Source organism: Heloderma suspectum, chromosome 11, assembly GCF_057233095.1.
Source record: "Heloderma suspectum isolate Gila_16-S chromosome 11, 16-S_ref, whole genome shotgun sequence".
Lineage (NCBI taxonomy): Eukaryota > Metazoa > Chordata > Lepidosauria > Squamata > Helodermatidae > Heloderma > Heloderma suspectum.
The window spans coordinates 42201886-42218759 of record NC_139468.1 but is presented as its reverse complement, the minus strand read 5'-3'; the positions used below and the strand labels follow the sequence as shown (position 1 = coordinate 42218759).

The 16874-nt window shown below is 46.9% G+C and overlaps 1 protein-coding gene across 10 annotated transcripts in view; it reads right to left on the bottom strand.

The window, feature by feature from the left end:
* Nucleotides 1-16532, bottom strand: part of KIF23 (kinesin family member 23) — a 32122-nt gene extending 15590 nt beyond the window's left edge. For 3 of the 10 annotated variants that reach the window (XR_014785432.1, XM_084817594.1, XM_084817589.1), the window contains exons 1-14: nt 16324-16425; nt 13979-14048; nt 12165-12293; nt 11222-11327; nt 10385-10521; nt 9654-9763; nt 9375-9545; nt 8307-8419; nt 6883-7004; nt 6568-6670; nt 1828-1907; nt 1608-1727; nt 1174-1333; nt 411-575 (exon numbers count right to left, since the gene is read on the bottom strand). Coding sequence is in view for 8 of the 10 variants with exons in the window: in XM_084817594.1 (XP_084673720.1) it covers nt 411-575; nt 1174-1333; nt 1608-1727; nt 1828-1907; nt 6568-6670; nt 6883-7004; nt 8307-8419; nt 9375-9545; nt 9654-9763; nt 10385-10521; nt 11222-11327; nt 12165-12293; nt 13979-14048; nt 16324-16337 (1600 nt within the window). In the remaining 2 variants the exon portion in view is untranslated. Of the gene's footprint in view, nt 1-410; nt 576-1173; nt 1334-1607; nt 1728-1827; nt 1908-6567; nt 6671-6882; nt 7005-8306; nt 8420-8744; nt 8787-9374; nt 9549-9653; nt 9764-10384; nt 10522-11221; nt 11328-12164; nt 12294-13978; nt 14049-16323 lie in introns of all 10 variants that reach the window. The other 7 variants (XM_084817591.1, XM_084817586.1, XM_084817592.1 and 4 more) reach the window with 5 other exon arrangements.
* Nucleotides 16533-16874: the final 342 nt, after the last annotated feature.

The following is a 16874-nucleotide window of genomic DNA, read 5'->3' as shown; positions in this document are numbered from 1 at the left end:
GCAACAGAAGACAACATTGGAATCTTTTTTTTACCAGCCAGATTAGTTTGGCCCAAGTTCACTAGAGAAGCCAAAACTCATGCCTGGCCCGGGGTAGTTGCATCCCTCTAGGCTGTAGTCACATCTGTGAAATGGAAATAATGTGGAAAACTCATGCAACAGATCCCAGGGAAGATGAGAACGCCAAGTGCTTCTTGTGGTAGACATCTTGTGCATTAGTATCACTCTTCAGGCCAGAAAATAAAAAAACCCTGCTGTGAACCTGCTGCATTACGAGCATCAGCAAGAAGGGACAAGCAGTCATGATGAACTCTTTTAAAGCACTCAAGCTCCCCTACTCCAAGCAGTGATGAGTAGTTCATTGTATCTACTTTTGGCCAGAGAAACTTGAAGGGACTCCAAGGACTTACCATTTTTGGCAAACTCTTCTGACAGCATCTGCCTGATGTGATGCCGTTTTTCAAGCACTGCAATCAGCCGAGGAAGGGTCTGGTCATCGTTGATGTCCAGGAGTTCACAAGAAGGCATTGGGGGGAAACTCTGCAGAAGCATTTCTGTGACAGAACGCTCCCGATCTGTAAAAGACGGATCAGTCAGTTGTGCGGGCTCATACCCCAGCCAACCTAATTCGTTCAGGGTAGGCAGCACTAGTAAGACACTTGCTCCCACCCCACCAGAGAAGCACTGCACTCCTGGACTACAAGTCCTACTGGACTAGAGCTCCAACAAGCTTCCAACAGGAGGAGCATCCTTCAGTGCCGAGCAACTACAAAGAGCCTCTGTATCAGCCCTGGATGCTTCAACTTGGTGCATGGATAGAAGTCAAATCCGACACTGTCACTCTGAATGTGAATGCACATCTACGACCACAAAAAGATGAATGTGTTCATACATATATTTTACAGGCCAAAATACACATACTAGTGTAATGGTAGCCTGATACGTCCTTTGAGAAGGGACCATTAGGCTGCTTTGCAACAAAGAAAGGTGGAGGAAAAGAGGGCGCTGACTTAAACCTTTCCCTTCAAACACCCCCCTGCAGCTTTTAGCCCCACCCATGTTCCAGACCCAAGGGTTAAGCAAGACAAAAAAGCCAGGAGAAGGCTGCATTGCTGCTTGATACATGCAACACAAATCAGTGTCAGGTGGTGTAAATAGCCTCTCAAGATTTACCTCCATCAATTGGTCCGCCTCGAATTTCCAGCTGCCGTGAAAGCTCCTCCCTAAAGGCCTGGTTCTTAAACCTTCGACCAGGGGTTAATCCACACAGCGGCTTATCAGCAGGTCTTGCAACCTCGACTTCTTGTGTGATTTCAGCAAATCGCATTACTTGCTACAAAAGAATGATATTTAGGAGTATACAAGACTTGGTACTTACAACACAATTAAACAAGGAACAGCGACATTAACTAAGCTTTCAGTAAACCCACAGAATATCACATATCCTGGGAGACACCACACAATATAATTCTGTTCTTAAAACACAGATCAGCTTTGCACAGTTTAAAAAAAAACCCACATCAGAGGCCATCTGGTTAACATCAAGGCAGCCTTCCACCCGTTTCAGTAAGCTCAAATCATGGAAGTTAACATCAGATCGAAGTTACCAAACTCTCATCGTAGTCTTCAGCCTTGGGGTTCACACAGACAATCATACGCACTTTTCCTTCTCCATCAAAGTAGTTCTTGAAAAGGTGGGTCAGTTTGGAGTCTCGATAAGGGACCATCTAAAGGAAGATTTTAGTGGACACAAAGCTCTCAGAACTGTGTGAACCCAGGGGCAGAGGAGCAGGGCAGGGGGAGCACAGAAATGGGCAGCCACAATACCTTGTTGGTCCCGTATGTTTGGTTCTCCCGCAGAGCTTCAATACAGGTTCTTAGTGTCATTAATGACTGATTAATATTACCTGTAAAAATGAACATTGTTAGTCTATCACCCAGCTAACACCGTGCCTTAGCCAAAAGACAGTTTGAATAAACAGGATTTTCTTACTCTAAATGGCCTTTTCTTGCGAGAGAAAGGAGGGCTTTCTAGATCTTTCAGGATTGCCCCTCCCACCCGAAGGAGACAGAGACAGCTTGCACTTCTGATTCCCCAGCTGGGAAGGTGCTCCCACCCTCCCGGACTAGACTGGTAAGAAGAACTCCCTCCGAGAAAATACATTTATTTATTTTAATCCACCCAATAACCAACATTCTCTGGCAGATCACAAACTGTCAAAAGACCATTGAAGCTTAGCTAGTGGTCCTGTCAAGGTCCTGGTCACCCCTTGGAGTGGGCTATCAATATGATTGCTCCCAAACGTCTTTGACCTAGTCATAGAACTGTGTCAGCTCCTTGGTATTCCAAGGGTTATGAAACAACTGGGTTGATGATTAGAGCCCGAATGGCAGAAGACTCGGAACAAATACGATTGAAAACAGGTAAGAATCCATTTGCAAACTTATTCTATGGCAGCGATGGCGGCAAAGAAATCCTACTCCGCTGCCACCATTGTGTCTGCTCAGTGTTGTCCAGCAGAGTTTTTTTGTGTGGTTAAATGCCTCTTAGGCGTAGGGCTTGGAACACAAGAACTTGAGCCCTCAAAGGCCCACTGTGAACAATTTGCCAGACACTCTGCAGAAAAAATTGCTCATATTCATGCCAACTTGGATGCCATTGTTTTGACAGTATGATACGGACAGGGCTGGTGCACTATCTAGTCATGTTATGGATACCTTTCGGCTTGTGCAGCCTGAGGACGTGGACAAACTGCTTGGAGGACTGAGGTCTACTACTTGCCCTTTAGATCCTTGCCCATCCTGGCTTGTGAAATCTGCCAGAGCTGGGCTGGATATCTGGACCTCTAAGGTGGGAAATGCCTCCTTGAGGGACAGCAAGGTCCCCACAGCTTTGAAAGAAGCTGTGGTGAGGCCCTTGCTGAAGAAACCAAATTTAGATCCCACGGTTCCAGATAATTACCGCCCTGGGTCAAATTTGCCATTCTTGGTCAAGGTGCTGGAGCATGTGGTAGCCTCACAACTCCAAGCCGTTTGGGATGAAACTGATTACTCAGATCAGGCATGGTTGTGGGACGGAAACAGCCTTGGTCGACCTGGTTGATGACTTACGCCAGGGAATGGATTGGGGAGTGCAACCCTGTTGGTTCTTCTGGACCTCTCAGCAGGTTTCGATACCATTGATCATGGTACCCTTCTAGATTGTTTATCTGGATTGAGCCTGGGAGGCACAGTTTTAAACCAGTTCCAGTCCTTTCTGGAGGAGCGTTCTCAGAAGGTGGTGCTGGGAGACTTCTGTTCCACCCCATGGCCATCAGCCTGTGGGGTGCCGCAAGGTTCTACCTTGTCCCCCATGCATCTAACATCTACATGAAATGGCTGGGGGAAGTCATCGGGAGGTTTGGGCTGAGTTGTCATCAGTATGCAGATGATACTCAGCTCTACCTCTCATTTCCATCTGCACATCCCAGGCAGGCTGTAGAACTCTTGAACCTGTGTCTGGAGGCTATTTTGGGATGGATGAGGGTGAACAAGCTGAAACTTAATCCAGACAAGATGGAGGTACTGTGGGCTGGGAAACCAACTACTTCAGATGGAGGTTTACAACTGGTCTTAGATGGGGCTGCACTCCCCCTGAACGACCAAGTGCGCAGTCTGGGAGTCCTCATGGACTCTGAGCTAACTGGGGAAGCCCAGGTGGCTGTGGTGTCCAGGAGTGCTTTTTACCAGCTTAGGCTGGTATGCCAGCTGTGGCCCTATCTGGAGAGGATGGACCTTGCCTCAGTTATCCACGCACTAGCGAAATACAGGCTGTATTATTGTAATGCGCTATACGTGGGGCTGCCTTTGAAGAGAGCTCAGAAACTCCAGCTCATGCAGAATGCAGCTGTCTGGGTATTGGTGGGGGCGAGGCGCTTCGATCACATAATGCCTATACTGTGCCTGCTGCACTGGTTACCGGTGTGTTTCCAAGCCCAGTTCAAAGTGCTGGTTTTGGCCTTTAAAGCCTTAAACGGTTTGGGACCAAGTTACCTGAAGGACCACCTTCACCCATATTTTACTATTTAAAATTTTTCTTGGCTGCCTTTCAGGGCAGTAGCCCTCCCAAGGTGGCTTATAGCAATAAATATCAGCCTGCCTGTGCTTTAAGATCAGAAAGAGAGGCCCTTCTCATTTGCCCACTCGTGAGAGCAGTCAGGTGGTGATCACATGTGAGAGGGCCTTCTCTCTAGTGGTCTCACACCTTTGGAACAAGCTCCCATCAGAGGTCATTGTTTTTAAGAAGGCTTTAATATGAAAACATTATTTTACCTTGGCCTTCTCTTGATATGACTGCTGTTGTTGCTGCTACTGCTGTTATCATTGTTGCTGGTTTTATTGTTGGCTTTTGTTTTTTTGTTTTGTTTTATCACTTTTAATATTGTAACTATTTTTACAAATTTTATTGCTGTAAGGCACCTTGAGAGGGCTTCTGCCCTGCCAATTTTTTTTTAAATAAAACTAACATGAACATTACAAACCATGGCTAACCTGGCTGAACCCTGGCCGAACCCTGGCCAGCAGCCCAACAGTCAAACTATTGTTCTGGTTGAACTACAATTAAGAAAGGGTAAAGGGAAAGCACTCCCAGGTGCTCCTATCTCTCTCCCAGATGTGCAGAAGGAGAAACTAATACCACCTAGAGAAGTTATCAGGGCAGATGGAATGCTCTCCTTACTTTCCCAAGAACAGGAGTTTTATGAAATGAAAAATTCCTGTTCTCTCAGGTAGAGTAAGGAGGGCATTCTAGAGCCTTTGGGATTTGAAAGAGCAGTTTCTGTTAGGGTGGATTCTCAGGGTAAAGGGCATCCTCACCAAGTTATAACTTCCTGCAAGAGTCTCCTACCAAAGGCTAATCTGCAGAGATGTGTGAAGGTACAAACAGATGCCTAATTGGCTGCTTAACAGATATCATAGGGGAGATCTGCCCCAGAAGGCTAAAGAAAGTCCCCTCACTGAGCAGTAGCTCTCTCTAGCAGCAACCTGCCCAGTGCCCAGGATGCCACAGCAGTGCAGTTACGGAGCAATGTGGATAAGCGTTGATTTGGAGACCCTCCCCACGAAAGCCTTCTGGAATCATATGAACAAGGCCTACAGCTTCCCGGCAGCCACCATCTTATATAGAATTAATCTAAGTGCTCTTCTTACATCCAACCTGTGCCACACAGTGTTTGGGGAGAAGGAGGGAAGTATCATCCCTGGGGACCCAGGAAAGGTAGGTAACTTTAGAGAAGCTGGAGTCAGACAAAGCTGTCTGCGCTATGTAAGGCCGATAAGGGGGGGATACGCCCCTTTTCCTATGGCACTTGTGACTAGAAGATCCTCTTCTTACATCCCCTACCTTTATGGGACTTTTTGTAAGGAGACCGGGAAAGGGGGGGGGGGCTGCTTTTCTAAGGGTTACATACCCTCTCGCCTGCCCACACACACTTGTCCAGCCCCTGGGGCATTTTCTGTATCTTTTGTGCAACAACTAAGCCTTTGAGCCAGTTAAGAACTCAGGGTGGGTGTTCTTCCCCACAAGGTCCCTGCCCCTGCCCACCTCACTGCCCACAACAGCCACCTTTTGGCTGCTGGAGTAGGTGGAGTTGTCAGAGGCCAACAAGGTGCAACCTTCTCTCTGCATCCTACCTGTAGTGTGGAAAGGCAGATGGAAGGTTGCTAGATTGCTCGGAGGCTCTGGCCTGACCCACTTGCCCAGAGAAGGCAAAGGAAGGCACCTGCTGCTTAGGGGGATGAACAACCACTTCCTGCTGAGTCCCTCTTTAGAACTCCCAGCAGACCAGGCCCCAAGAAAAACGTAACAGTAGGGAAAGATCCTTCAGCTCAAGCACCCTGCATTTTGTTTTGTTTCTTGGTCTTTTTTAAGACCACGCAGCAGCTCAATTGGTGCCCTAAGGCCAGGCTGAGAAGCTCCCAGTGATGCAACTAGCCTGTGCTTCGGGGGGGGGGGGGGGGGTTGTTGCAGGCCATACTCTAATGTTGCTTGACGTGATCAAGAAGTTCTCTACCCATCAGCACCGAAGAAGGCTTGGCGGAGAGGGAGTGGAGCAGCTGCAAGGAAACAGTGCAGCAAACTCACAGCTGAAAGCCACGGCTGCTAAGGCCACTTCCTTCTTTTTGCAGTAAGTCCAGCCCTGCAAGAAATGGCCCAGGGCCTGGGAGGGATGGAGCCAGAATTTCCCTTTCTCCCACCCTCACCTGGATGAAAATGCCCTGAGTCCCTGCTAGGACTTGATGCTTGCTTTTTTTAATAAGTCACAAGTGCTCACGGTGGGCCCTTGAAGAGCCCAACACAGGCCCTGCTTCCAATCTGGGAGGATGCGAGCACCTCCCTAGCACAGCAGTCAATAGCACAAGCTAGTCCTGCCTTCTTCCATTAGGGGGGGCAATCCAAAGGATCCAGAGTGCCCCCTTGCTTTGCCAGAGAACACTTTTCTATTGGATTTCAAAATCAAGCTCTTGCAGTTGGGGCACGACGTGGTGGGCATGACAACGACTGGACAGAAAGGAAGGAGTAGCATCTACCTGCTTCACGTAGCCTGCTCCCTTCTGCTTTGGTTCTGTTTGTTCTCTCACTTCCTGCCAGGTCAACCAAAGATAACTGGCTCAAGGATATTAGGTCTCTCTCCTGAAAAAAGGAGAAGCAGTCAGGGATTTAATCAAGAACACCACCACCACAAGAATTCTCCACTTAGGAACAGCAACAGCAGTGCTAAGGCTTTTTAAAATACCATACCCTGACGGGGTTGCATTACCAGTCTGACAGTTGTCACCTTTTGGGAAGTGCCCCCCCAACCCAGAAGAGAGAAGCTGTCTCTTATAAGCCCCTCTCAATTTTACCTGTAGAACATTATCTCCATTTGCATCCAGTGGTGCCTGGGCCAGTTTAATTAGAAATACACTATGCGAACGACTGGATTCACGATTCAGCTGAGTATTTGCAATGCGTCTCTTCTTTTGGCCTGTTAGTGGAGAATCACAGAATAGTAGGGTTGGAAGGGGCCTACAAGGCCATCGAGTCCAACTCCCTGCTCAGTGCAGGAATCCAAGTCACAGCATCCCTGACAGATGGCTGTCCAGCCTCGTCTTGAACGCCTCCAGTGTGGGAGAACCCACCACCTCCCTAGGTAATTGGTTCCATTGTCGTATTGCTCTAACAGTCAGGAAGTTTTTCCTGATGTTCAGCCAGAATCTGGCTTCCTGTAACTGGAGCCCATGATTCCGTGTCCTGCATTCTGGGATGATCGAGAAGAGATCCTGGCCTTCCTCTCTGGGACAACCTTTCAAGTACTTGAAGAGCGCTATCCTATCTCCCCTCAGTCTTCTCTTCTCAAGGCTAAACAGGCCCAGTTCTTTCAGTCTCTCTTCATAGGGCTTTGTTTCCATCCCCTGATCATCTTCGTTGCTCTCCTCTGAACCCTCTCCAGCTTGTCTGCATCCTTCTTAAAGTGTGGTGCCCAGAACTGGACACAGTACTCCAGATGAGGCCTAACCAGTGCTGAGTAGAGGGGAACTAGTACTTCCCAGGATTTGGAGAAGAGTTCTTTAAACCTAGCAGTGACTGAAAATATGAAGACTAGTATCCTAATGCACCCACATCTGGATTGCTTTGCACTATTCTGGCCACCACATCTCAAAAAGGATATTGTACAGCTGGAAAAAATGCAACCAAAATAATCAAGGGTTGGAGCACCTTCTCCATGAAAAAAGGCTAATACATTTCGGCCTTTTTAGCTGTAGGAAAAGAAACAACCAAGGAAAAACACAAGAGGTTTACTAAGCTATGAAAAGTGTGGGATATTTCTCCCTCTCTCTTACTAGAACTTCAGGGTTAATCCATGAAATAGATTGGCAGTGCAGGGCAGACAAAAGAGAGTAGTACTTTGCACAGCTTACAGTTTATGGAATTTACTACTATACAACACAGTGGTGGCCACTGGCTTAATTGGTCTTAAAAGAGACTTAAGCAAATTAACAGGATATGTCAATCTGTCGCCACTAGCCACAGTGTTCCCCTTGAGTGTTCAAGGGGAGCAGACTGACTATCAGTTGCTGCAGGCAAACAGTTTCGTGCCATGCTGGTGGGCTTCCCAAAGGCACCTGCCCGGCCACGGTTAGAGAATGCTAGGCTAGATGAACCCTCCCTTTGATCCGTCACGTCTTTTGTGTACAGAAGTGCAGGAGTCTCCAAACCAGATGTTTTCAATGCAGTCCTCCACTTCTGTGTCAAGGATGGCACTTTTAGGAGGCACAGCATTTCCTACCTCTCCAGAAGACTTCAAAAGCTTCCTCTGTGGATTTGACTTCTACTTCTGTGCATCCAGCAACATACATGTTGTGATTCTGATCCTCACGGAGAATTTTGGATTGGGGAAGCCTGCAATGGGAAAGGGTCCTGATAAAATCGGTTGCCAGCAATACACTTGCTGCTAGTGATGGGAAGTCAAACTAGTCAGACACACACCCTAAAGGTTACTGATGGTACAACTTGCCGGCCAGTATTAGCTTATTCAGGCAAGCAGCGGGAAAGAAGGTAGCACAAGCAACTTAAGGTTTTACTGTGGTTCATGCAAACTATCAACAACAAGCCTCTAGATAAGAGAAGCAGAGCACAGACTTCACAGCAGCAGACACTACCAGCTCCACTAGATGGAAGCCAGTCATGTTGACTGCTATGAAAGGAAAATAGTTTGTACACATACATAAAGTCAATGTTCCGCACTGGAGTACCACAGCTGTTCCACCTACCAAAGAAATACAATTAGAGTGTCACAGGCCTGCATAAGTCACTTCCCCTCACTAATTAATGTAAGAGCATTTTCCAAGAACAATTGTGATGGTGACAACTACTGTGACTTTGGAAGACATTCCTGTCCCTTCTTAGAGGATTGTTGAAGTTTTGACAGCCAGCAAAGTTAAACCGAACAAGACTTTTGGTTCCAGAAGTAGGTAATGCCAGCCCTAGGAACGTCATGTTCAGAGGTGTTTCCGCATGACCCTGGTGACAAGAGACTTCCAAGATGTCTAACAGAGAGAATGTTGCATGTTTGAAAGCTAGGGTTGACTCATCTTGGTGCCAAAACTGATTTTAATACATCTATAAGCAAGATACTCCTTCATTGTTATGTTATTTCCCAATACCATCTCAGCCTGATCTCCTACAAATACCCACAATGCATTTGTCTCCAAAGCATCAGATCTGGAAGCCACTCTCCACATTACTTTTTGGAATCCAAGCCATTAGATCACAATTCTGCCACTTACATTAAGTGCAACTATTATCTAGTTAGCTGTCAAGAGTCAAAGACCCATGCTGAAGGAGCTTTACTCACTTTGGTTTGGTGGGATCAAAAGGGGTTTCTTCCAAAAGGTCATAGATGTAGTTATTATAGATCTCGATGTAAGAGACAAACACGCTGTAAACATTATCTTCATCAACTTCTTCCACTTTACAGTTATCTTGTACATTAATCATATCAGCAATTTCAGGGTCTATCTGCCGTCTGCTAAAAAAAATGAGCATGACAAGCTGTGATATTAATTTATTTGACAAATGATCTATGGTAGTCCTGATTGAGACTTGTGTCTCCCTGTCTTCCATAGCTACTTACTTGCCAGATGGAGTTTTTAGAATTGGAAGAGCTTCTCTTTTCTGGCGTTCCAGTAAAGCATCAACCTCGCACTGCACCTCCACCCCGTTCTTATCATCAAGCTTGAAAACCTGAGGGTACAGATTTCGCAGCAAATATCATGTTACTAGTAGCACAGCAACAAGATAGAAGAGACTGCAGGCTGCTATTTCAGCCTAGAACCTCTTGACTTCAGTGGCAGGAAGGATAGGGAACTTTAGCCTGAGATTTCTACACAAACTTGTGTCGCTCTAGTCTAAATAACCAACAAAAAATGCTAATGTCCTTGATGGAGAGCACTAACTCAAAATGCATCAGGTGTTATCATAAATTTTGAGACACACTTGTTTAAATCCTATTGTTACTTTCGATAGACAACTTTTTTCTTCATCTCAGCTTGCTTCTGCCCATTGACAACGGTCTGACTTTCACCAACTGCAGCAGCCTTCCCCATGCTGGTGTCCTCCAGTTGGTTTGGGCTTCAACCCCATCAGCCCCAGCCTGCAGGGCCAACAGTCAGGAATTCCGAGAGCTGTAGTCATCCAAACATCTGGAGGGTGCCAGACTGGGGAAGGGTGAGTGACAGCAAAGACTTGCAGGCTGCTTTCCCAGCCTTAAACACAACCTCTTGCCTACACAATGTATACCAGCTGGTTCACTCAAGTTAAGCATTTAGCACCTTACACGCCAAGACTTGTTAAGAAGCAACTTACATATCGTTTGGCCTGAAGAGAACCTATGCTGTTGAAGATCATGTCTAAGCAGCGAGGAAGCAACCCGCCATCACCAGGAGAACCTGTCATGGTATGGGTTTTCCCACTCCCTGTGACACCATATGTAAAAAGGAGACCTAGGATTCAAAGATATAGAGCCACCTATCAGTACTTATGAGAAAGCTTTACCATACACGCTTGACATCAAGAAGGCATGTGCTTTCTACCAATACCTCCTAAACAGCATTTGTCAGTGAGTTTCCTGCAGGTAATACTATAGAACCAATATGCCCAAATAGACAAATGAGATGTACTTCAAAGGTCCCAAGTATAACACACTGAACCTCTCCTGTGCAAACCCATTTAAACAAGGAGCAGATCCAAAAGAGCACAGCTTTCTACAGGGCGGGAAGAGATGCTGTTCCTAGAGGATCACACCCCTGAGGAATAGGGGGAGTGCTTTTTGTTGTTTTTAGAAATAGGCATTTGCAGCTGGGAAAGCAGTTTTCAAAACTGTGGCAACTGTTTAACTGGATTTCCTGCCTTGGGTCTGTATTGAAGAAAAGCAGGTTATAAATTGTTATTTTTAAGCCCAAAGCAACATGGTTTAAGTGCATTTGTTTCAAGAGGAGCTGACCAAACAATAACACATTTTACTCAAGTTAGATTTGATTTATAATGATGTCTGTACTTAATACACTCCTACTCAAACATGCTTTTGATCAGTACAGAATAAAGGAGATCCTAATCAACATTTGAACACTTCTAGCAGTAAGTGAAGTGGAAAATTTAGAACTTTGGTCCTAAAGCATGAAATAGCCCCAAGTCACAGCATACCATTTTTTCCATGGATAATATCTTCCACTAGAGGTCTAGCAACCACATCAAACACACGCCTCTGAGAAATGCTGGTGCCAAACACTTCTTTAAATGAATACTGAACCTAGAGAGAAAGTCAGCAAGCTGTTATGAAGCAGCAGACAACAGGCATTTTGCAGCTGTTCCTAGACTGCAGGTTACCTCTTGGTTCTGACTGAGGATGTTTTATGCTGGACTTTGCTTCAGCATATTCAACCCCAGTAGTCAGTGACCTCCTATACCCCAAGATGGTGTAAGCTTAGTCCCTGTTCCATGAAATTGTCCATCCATTACTTTTAATGGAAAGAGCTGCTGAAGTCAACAACAACACCTCCCATTTCCTTCTGTGGCACCTCCCACCCTATTCCAAGCTCTCCTCAGGTTCTAATGTAGGTTCCATCTGATGATCAATGACTTCTGCTCTAGCAGTGTACACCTTTGGACCCCACCCTGTTTCCTTGGGCCTGCAGTAGAGAAAGTGGAGAGAGAGATTTTCTTCCTCTCTCATAATACTAGAACCCAGGGTCATCCTATCAAGCTGAATGGTGGCAGATTCAGGACAGCTTAAGGAAGTCCTTCAAACAGCACATTGTTCAACCATGGAATTCACTACTACAGGATGTGGGGATGGCCACCAGCACAGATGACTTTAAAAAGGAATTAGACAAATTAATGGAGGAGATAAGGCTATGGCTATATGCTACTTCCAGGATCAGAGGCAGCATGCCTCTGAATATCTGTTACTGAAGAACAAGACCTTCAAGTTTTTAATCTCCTCTCCCCAACAATCCTGTTCCTTGTGGCTTTACCAAAGAAAGGAGCTCTCTGAAGATGTCAAGCAGATCTAAGCAGATCTCATCCTTAACTCATCAGAACCACAGTTTTCAGCTTCTGTTTCTGGCAACATTTCAGCAAGCTTTACCTCTTTATACTCCCCATTGCGGCTGATGCGATATCCATCAGGCGGGTGAACCTGGACTGTTGTGCTACTGATCACTTCAATGCAGCACTCCTCATCTGGCACACTGACTGGACGCACCCGGCAGTACACCTGAGGAAAAAAACTCATTTTTAAGAAATGTCAGGACTCGCATATTCAAAGTGTTGTTGAGCCTGTTCTCCCCCAACCGCCCACATTCAAACAAAGTAAGTTGCACTTGTCAACAGTGGGATTTGCTTCTAAGTGATAGTGTTTAGGAGTGCAGTACCAGTATGACAGAGTCTGAAAGGCAGATCCAAGTAGCTTACCAAACCTTATTTAAATAATTATGATCAAGCACTTATGCCTACTGAAAGGAAAATTTAAAGATGCAGAATCCTTGAACAATTTCCCCTTAAGCCAGGTAAGACATTATCAGTTAAGTTCCCTACTCCTTGCTACAAAACTAAAGATTCACCTAAGCTAACCAACATCTATATCGGCAAGAGACAAGCTTGAAGAGCATCTAGTAGCATCAGAAGGTGAGACTAAGCTAATGGTTAGTAGTTAATACATTTTATATACATGAACAAGTCTAACCATTTATGCTGATGAAAGGTCATAGGTAGAAACATGTTTTATATGCATCTCCAGTTTAAAAGATCTTAAGCAACAAAGCTGGGAAAAGGACCTCTGTCTGAAACCTTAAGGGAAAGAATTTTAAGCCTCCTCCAAATCCACCTTTTTTTGTTTTCAGAGAAGGGAAGCAGAGGACAGACACTTCATGGGAAAAACTATATTGTGCCCTTATTTGCTTATAAGGCTCAAGAGAGCATTCACACAAAACACTAAACCATGTTTTAGCACTACATGCATGAACAGGAAGGAGCCACATGAAGCCTCAGGGGTATGCATTTTCCCCTCCCCTCTTGTCCTCCCATGCAAGTAGGTATAAACCAGGATTCCGTTTCACTTTAGCAGATTCCTATATTGTCCTTATTTGCAAATCAGGAATTGTGGTTTAAAAGAAATTCCAGACAATTGCTAAATGAGCCGACAATAAACCCTGCATTGTTTTGCTAGTTTGTTCAACAAAATGGAGCTTATTTAAAACCACAATTCCTGGTTCACATCTAATGACAGTCCAGGAACCTGCTAAAGCAAAACTGAATTCTGGCTTGTTCCTCCTCCAGATCATATAAGAGAAGGGAGGGGGGAGTGCACAAGCCCAACACTTCATGCAGCTCCTTTCTGAGCAGAAAGCACATATACAGCGTTAAATCATGGTTTAGCATTACATGTGAACACTGCTGCCACTACCTGTATTTGCTTGCTATTAGAGACATCTTGAGGGGCCGCGGTGGCTTAGTGGTTAAGATGCTGAACTGCAGACTGGAAGGTCGGAAGGTCAGCAGTTCGAGACCCGAGTGCTGCATGACCGAGTGAGCTCCCGTCTTCAGTCCCAGCTTCTGCCAACCTAGCAGTTCGAAAGCAAGGAATTGCAAGTAGATAAATAGGCACCGCCTCGGCGGGAAAGGTAACAGCGCTCCGTGCACCTCGGTGTTCAGTCATGCCAGCCACATGACCACGGAAGCGTCTTCGGACAGCGCTGGCTCTTCGGCTTAGAAACAGGGATGAGCACCGCACCCTAGAGTCGGACACGACTGGTTGGGGACACCTTTACACCTTAGAGACATCTTGCTATCATACAGGAAGAGACATTTTAGTTCTGCCTTTCTATTCAATGCCTAAAATATGCAGGAGCAGTATTGTACTACATACTAAGGAATTTGTTCTGCCTTAAATAAACTACTTACCCCAACAGGGTCCTTCAAGCTGTTACTGGATGCCTTCTTCACTGTATGCTTCCTAGGGGTCTTAGTTCTACTGGAAATGAAAAAGCAGCAAGTATCAGACAGGTCAGCCAAAAACTAAAACACACATTACATAAGACAAACATGATTGCTTTGTGATCCCAAACCATTATGAGGGCTATTAACTGTTAGTGCAGGTTACATTAAACGATTAGTGCTAATAAAACAAAATGTCACATGGAGTGCATTTCATTTTAGAAGACACACACAAAAAAAGGTAAAGGTGTCTCCAACCAGTCGTGTCCGACTCTAGGGTGTGGTGCTCATCTCTATTTCTAAGCCGAAGAGCCAGCGCTGTCCGAAGACGCTTCCGTGGTCATATGGCCGGCATGACTGTACACCGAGGTGCACGGAACGCTGTTACCTTTCCCGCCAAGGCGGTACCTATTTATCTCCTTGCAATTTCTTGCTTTCGAACTGCTAGTTTGGCAGGAGCTGGGACTGAAGACGGGAGCTCACTCCATCACGCGGCACTCGGGTCTCGAACTGCTGTCCTGCCGACCTTCCGGTTTGCAGTTCAGCGTCTTAATCACTAAGCCACCGCGGTCGCATTAGAAGACACAACCAGCACACAAACATCTTCCCCAGTATTATGGCTCAGTTAAAGCTGAAGGCAGTCTAGATAGAACTCTGAGCCAATCTTAAATGCTTGGCTAATACTAGAAAGGAGGAGTGGGTGAGGGAAAGAGAACATCTGAAACAAGCACTAACATTTGTTATATTGGTTTATGTCCTAGCGTTCTTTTAAAAAAGAAAATGCCCAATGTGGCTATTTGTTCACTGTGCTCCCTTCTTATCTGTGCCTCTGCCTGTGTCATCTCCTACACTGTTGAAAGTTATAGATATTGTAAGTTCCTCATGGGCAGGGACCTATTGTTTTTAATTATCTTGGTCTATAAGATACCACATATACCAATAGAACATATAAATAATAGAACACAGCAATGAAGGCTAAGCCTGCTATATGGATCCAACCCTCCTCCTCTGCAATTGTTCATCATAGTCAAAAGTATTAACACTTATTTGTAACACACTTGGCTCAGTGGTAGAGTACAGTGGTAGGGCCCATGGCTCAGTGGTAGAGCACCTGCTCTGCATGCAGAAGGTCCCAACTCCTATCCCTGGCATTGCCAGGTAGGGCTAGAAAAACTCCTGCCTGAAGCCCTGAAGAGCAGCTGCCAGTCAGTGTCAACAATACTGGGCTTGATGGACCAAGAGTCTAACTCATATAAAGCAACTTCCTACATTCCTATGAATGTGGACAAGAGGAGGAGAAAGAGAAAGATATGCAAAAAATGCATAATTTGTAGCAGAAGACAGAAAGGTCCCTTTTACAGGAGAAAATGAAAGATTTGTTTATTCTGCTTGTACTGTGATATACCAAGGTTGTAAACTGCTGTGGCAAATGAGGGCCAAAACAGACATTACTTTAACTCCATTATCTAGCAGCTACTTTGCATATTTACTCTAGAGTAGGCACAGGGCCTACTCTAGGATCCAGATCTTAAAAGTCGCCCTGCCTCCCACAATTAGCTCCCAATCCAGATCAGGCCTCCTGCGCTGAATCTAGACTAAAAACTTCAAGTAAGACATAGCTGCTAGATACAGATTTAAAGCGATGTCTGGTTTGGCCCCAGCGGTGCGTCCAGATGAGACTTTTGTAGCATCATCGCCCTGCTTTGTTCGCAGAATTCTGCCGGGCACCCAGATGACCTCGTCTTCGGTTTGTAGCCCTCCCACGTTTTCCCACTGCTTCTTCCACCTTTCTTCTTACCAGAAAAGAAACTTGGGGGGGGCGGAGGGGGGAGACAAAACAACAGCCGCAAAGGCGGGGGGGAGACAAGACAGGACAGCCGCAAGGCTCTCCTCTAGGCCGGCAAGCGGAGACGTTTTCGCGACTCAACGAGGAAGGGCGGCCATCTCCAGGTCATGGCGGGGGAGAACTGCCCCCCGCATGAGCTACCAAAGAACACTGCCGACAGCAGCAGCAGCTTGAGGACAGATTTATCGAGGCTCAGGCCGACTTCCCCAGGGGCGCGTCCTGTGCAGCTACGCGCTCGCGAGGCCGGCTGACACCGACGTCAGTTACGAAGGCTGCCCGGAGCTATGGAGCCCATGTTCGTTCGTTCGTTCGTTCGTTCGGGATATGGCACAGGGGTCGCCCGCCGCCCCGCCGCCCCGCCGCCCCGCCGCCCCGCCGCCCCGCCGCCCCGCCGCCCCGCCGCCCCGCCGCCCCGCCGCCCCGCCGCCCCGCCGCCCCGCCGCCCCGCCGCCCCGCCGCCACTCACGCGGCCGCCTTCATCGCGCCGAACCCCGCTGCCCGCCTGGTCGCCCGAGGTTCGGTTTGAACGTTCCCTCCCGCTTCCCGGCATCCGCTGCGCGACCCGCTGTTATTCAAATCCGGCCAATCCGGAGGGAGTGAGGGAAGGGGCGGAGCCGGAAGAGCAGCTTCCCAAGAGCCTCCCGTTGCTCCTCCTCTTTCTTTTCCTCTCGCCCGAGCCTCCCGCGACCCGGCGCGGGCCTTTACGTCACAAAGGGGCGCGGGGAAAGCAACTACGCTGTCGCTATGGCAACGGGAAACCAAGCGAGCTCTGGCTTGAGCGAAGTGAGCTGGGCCTGACTGGAGCAAATCTAAAAATATTGGGGCAAACAAAGAGCAGGCGACTATTCAGGAAGCATGGCCGCGTTTCCACGACAGCGGAAGGAGAAGCGAATGGAGGACTCCGGATTCTTTAAATCACAGCCACAGACTCTCAGCCCAACCAGCCTCACAGGGTTCTTGTTGTGAGGATAAAATGGCGGAGGATTATGTACGCTGCCTTGGGTTCCTTAAGGAGGA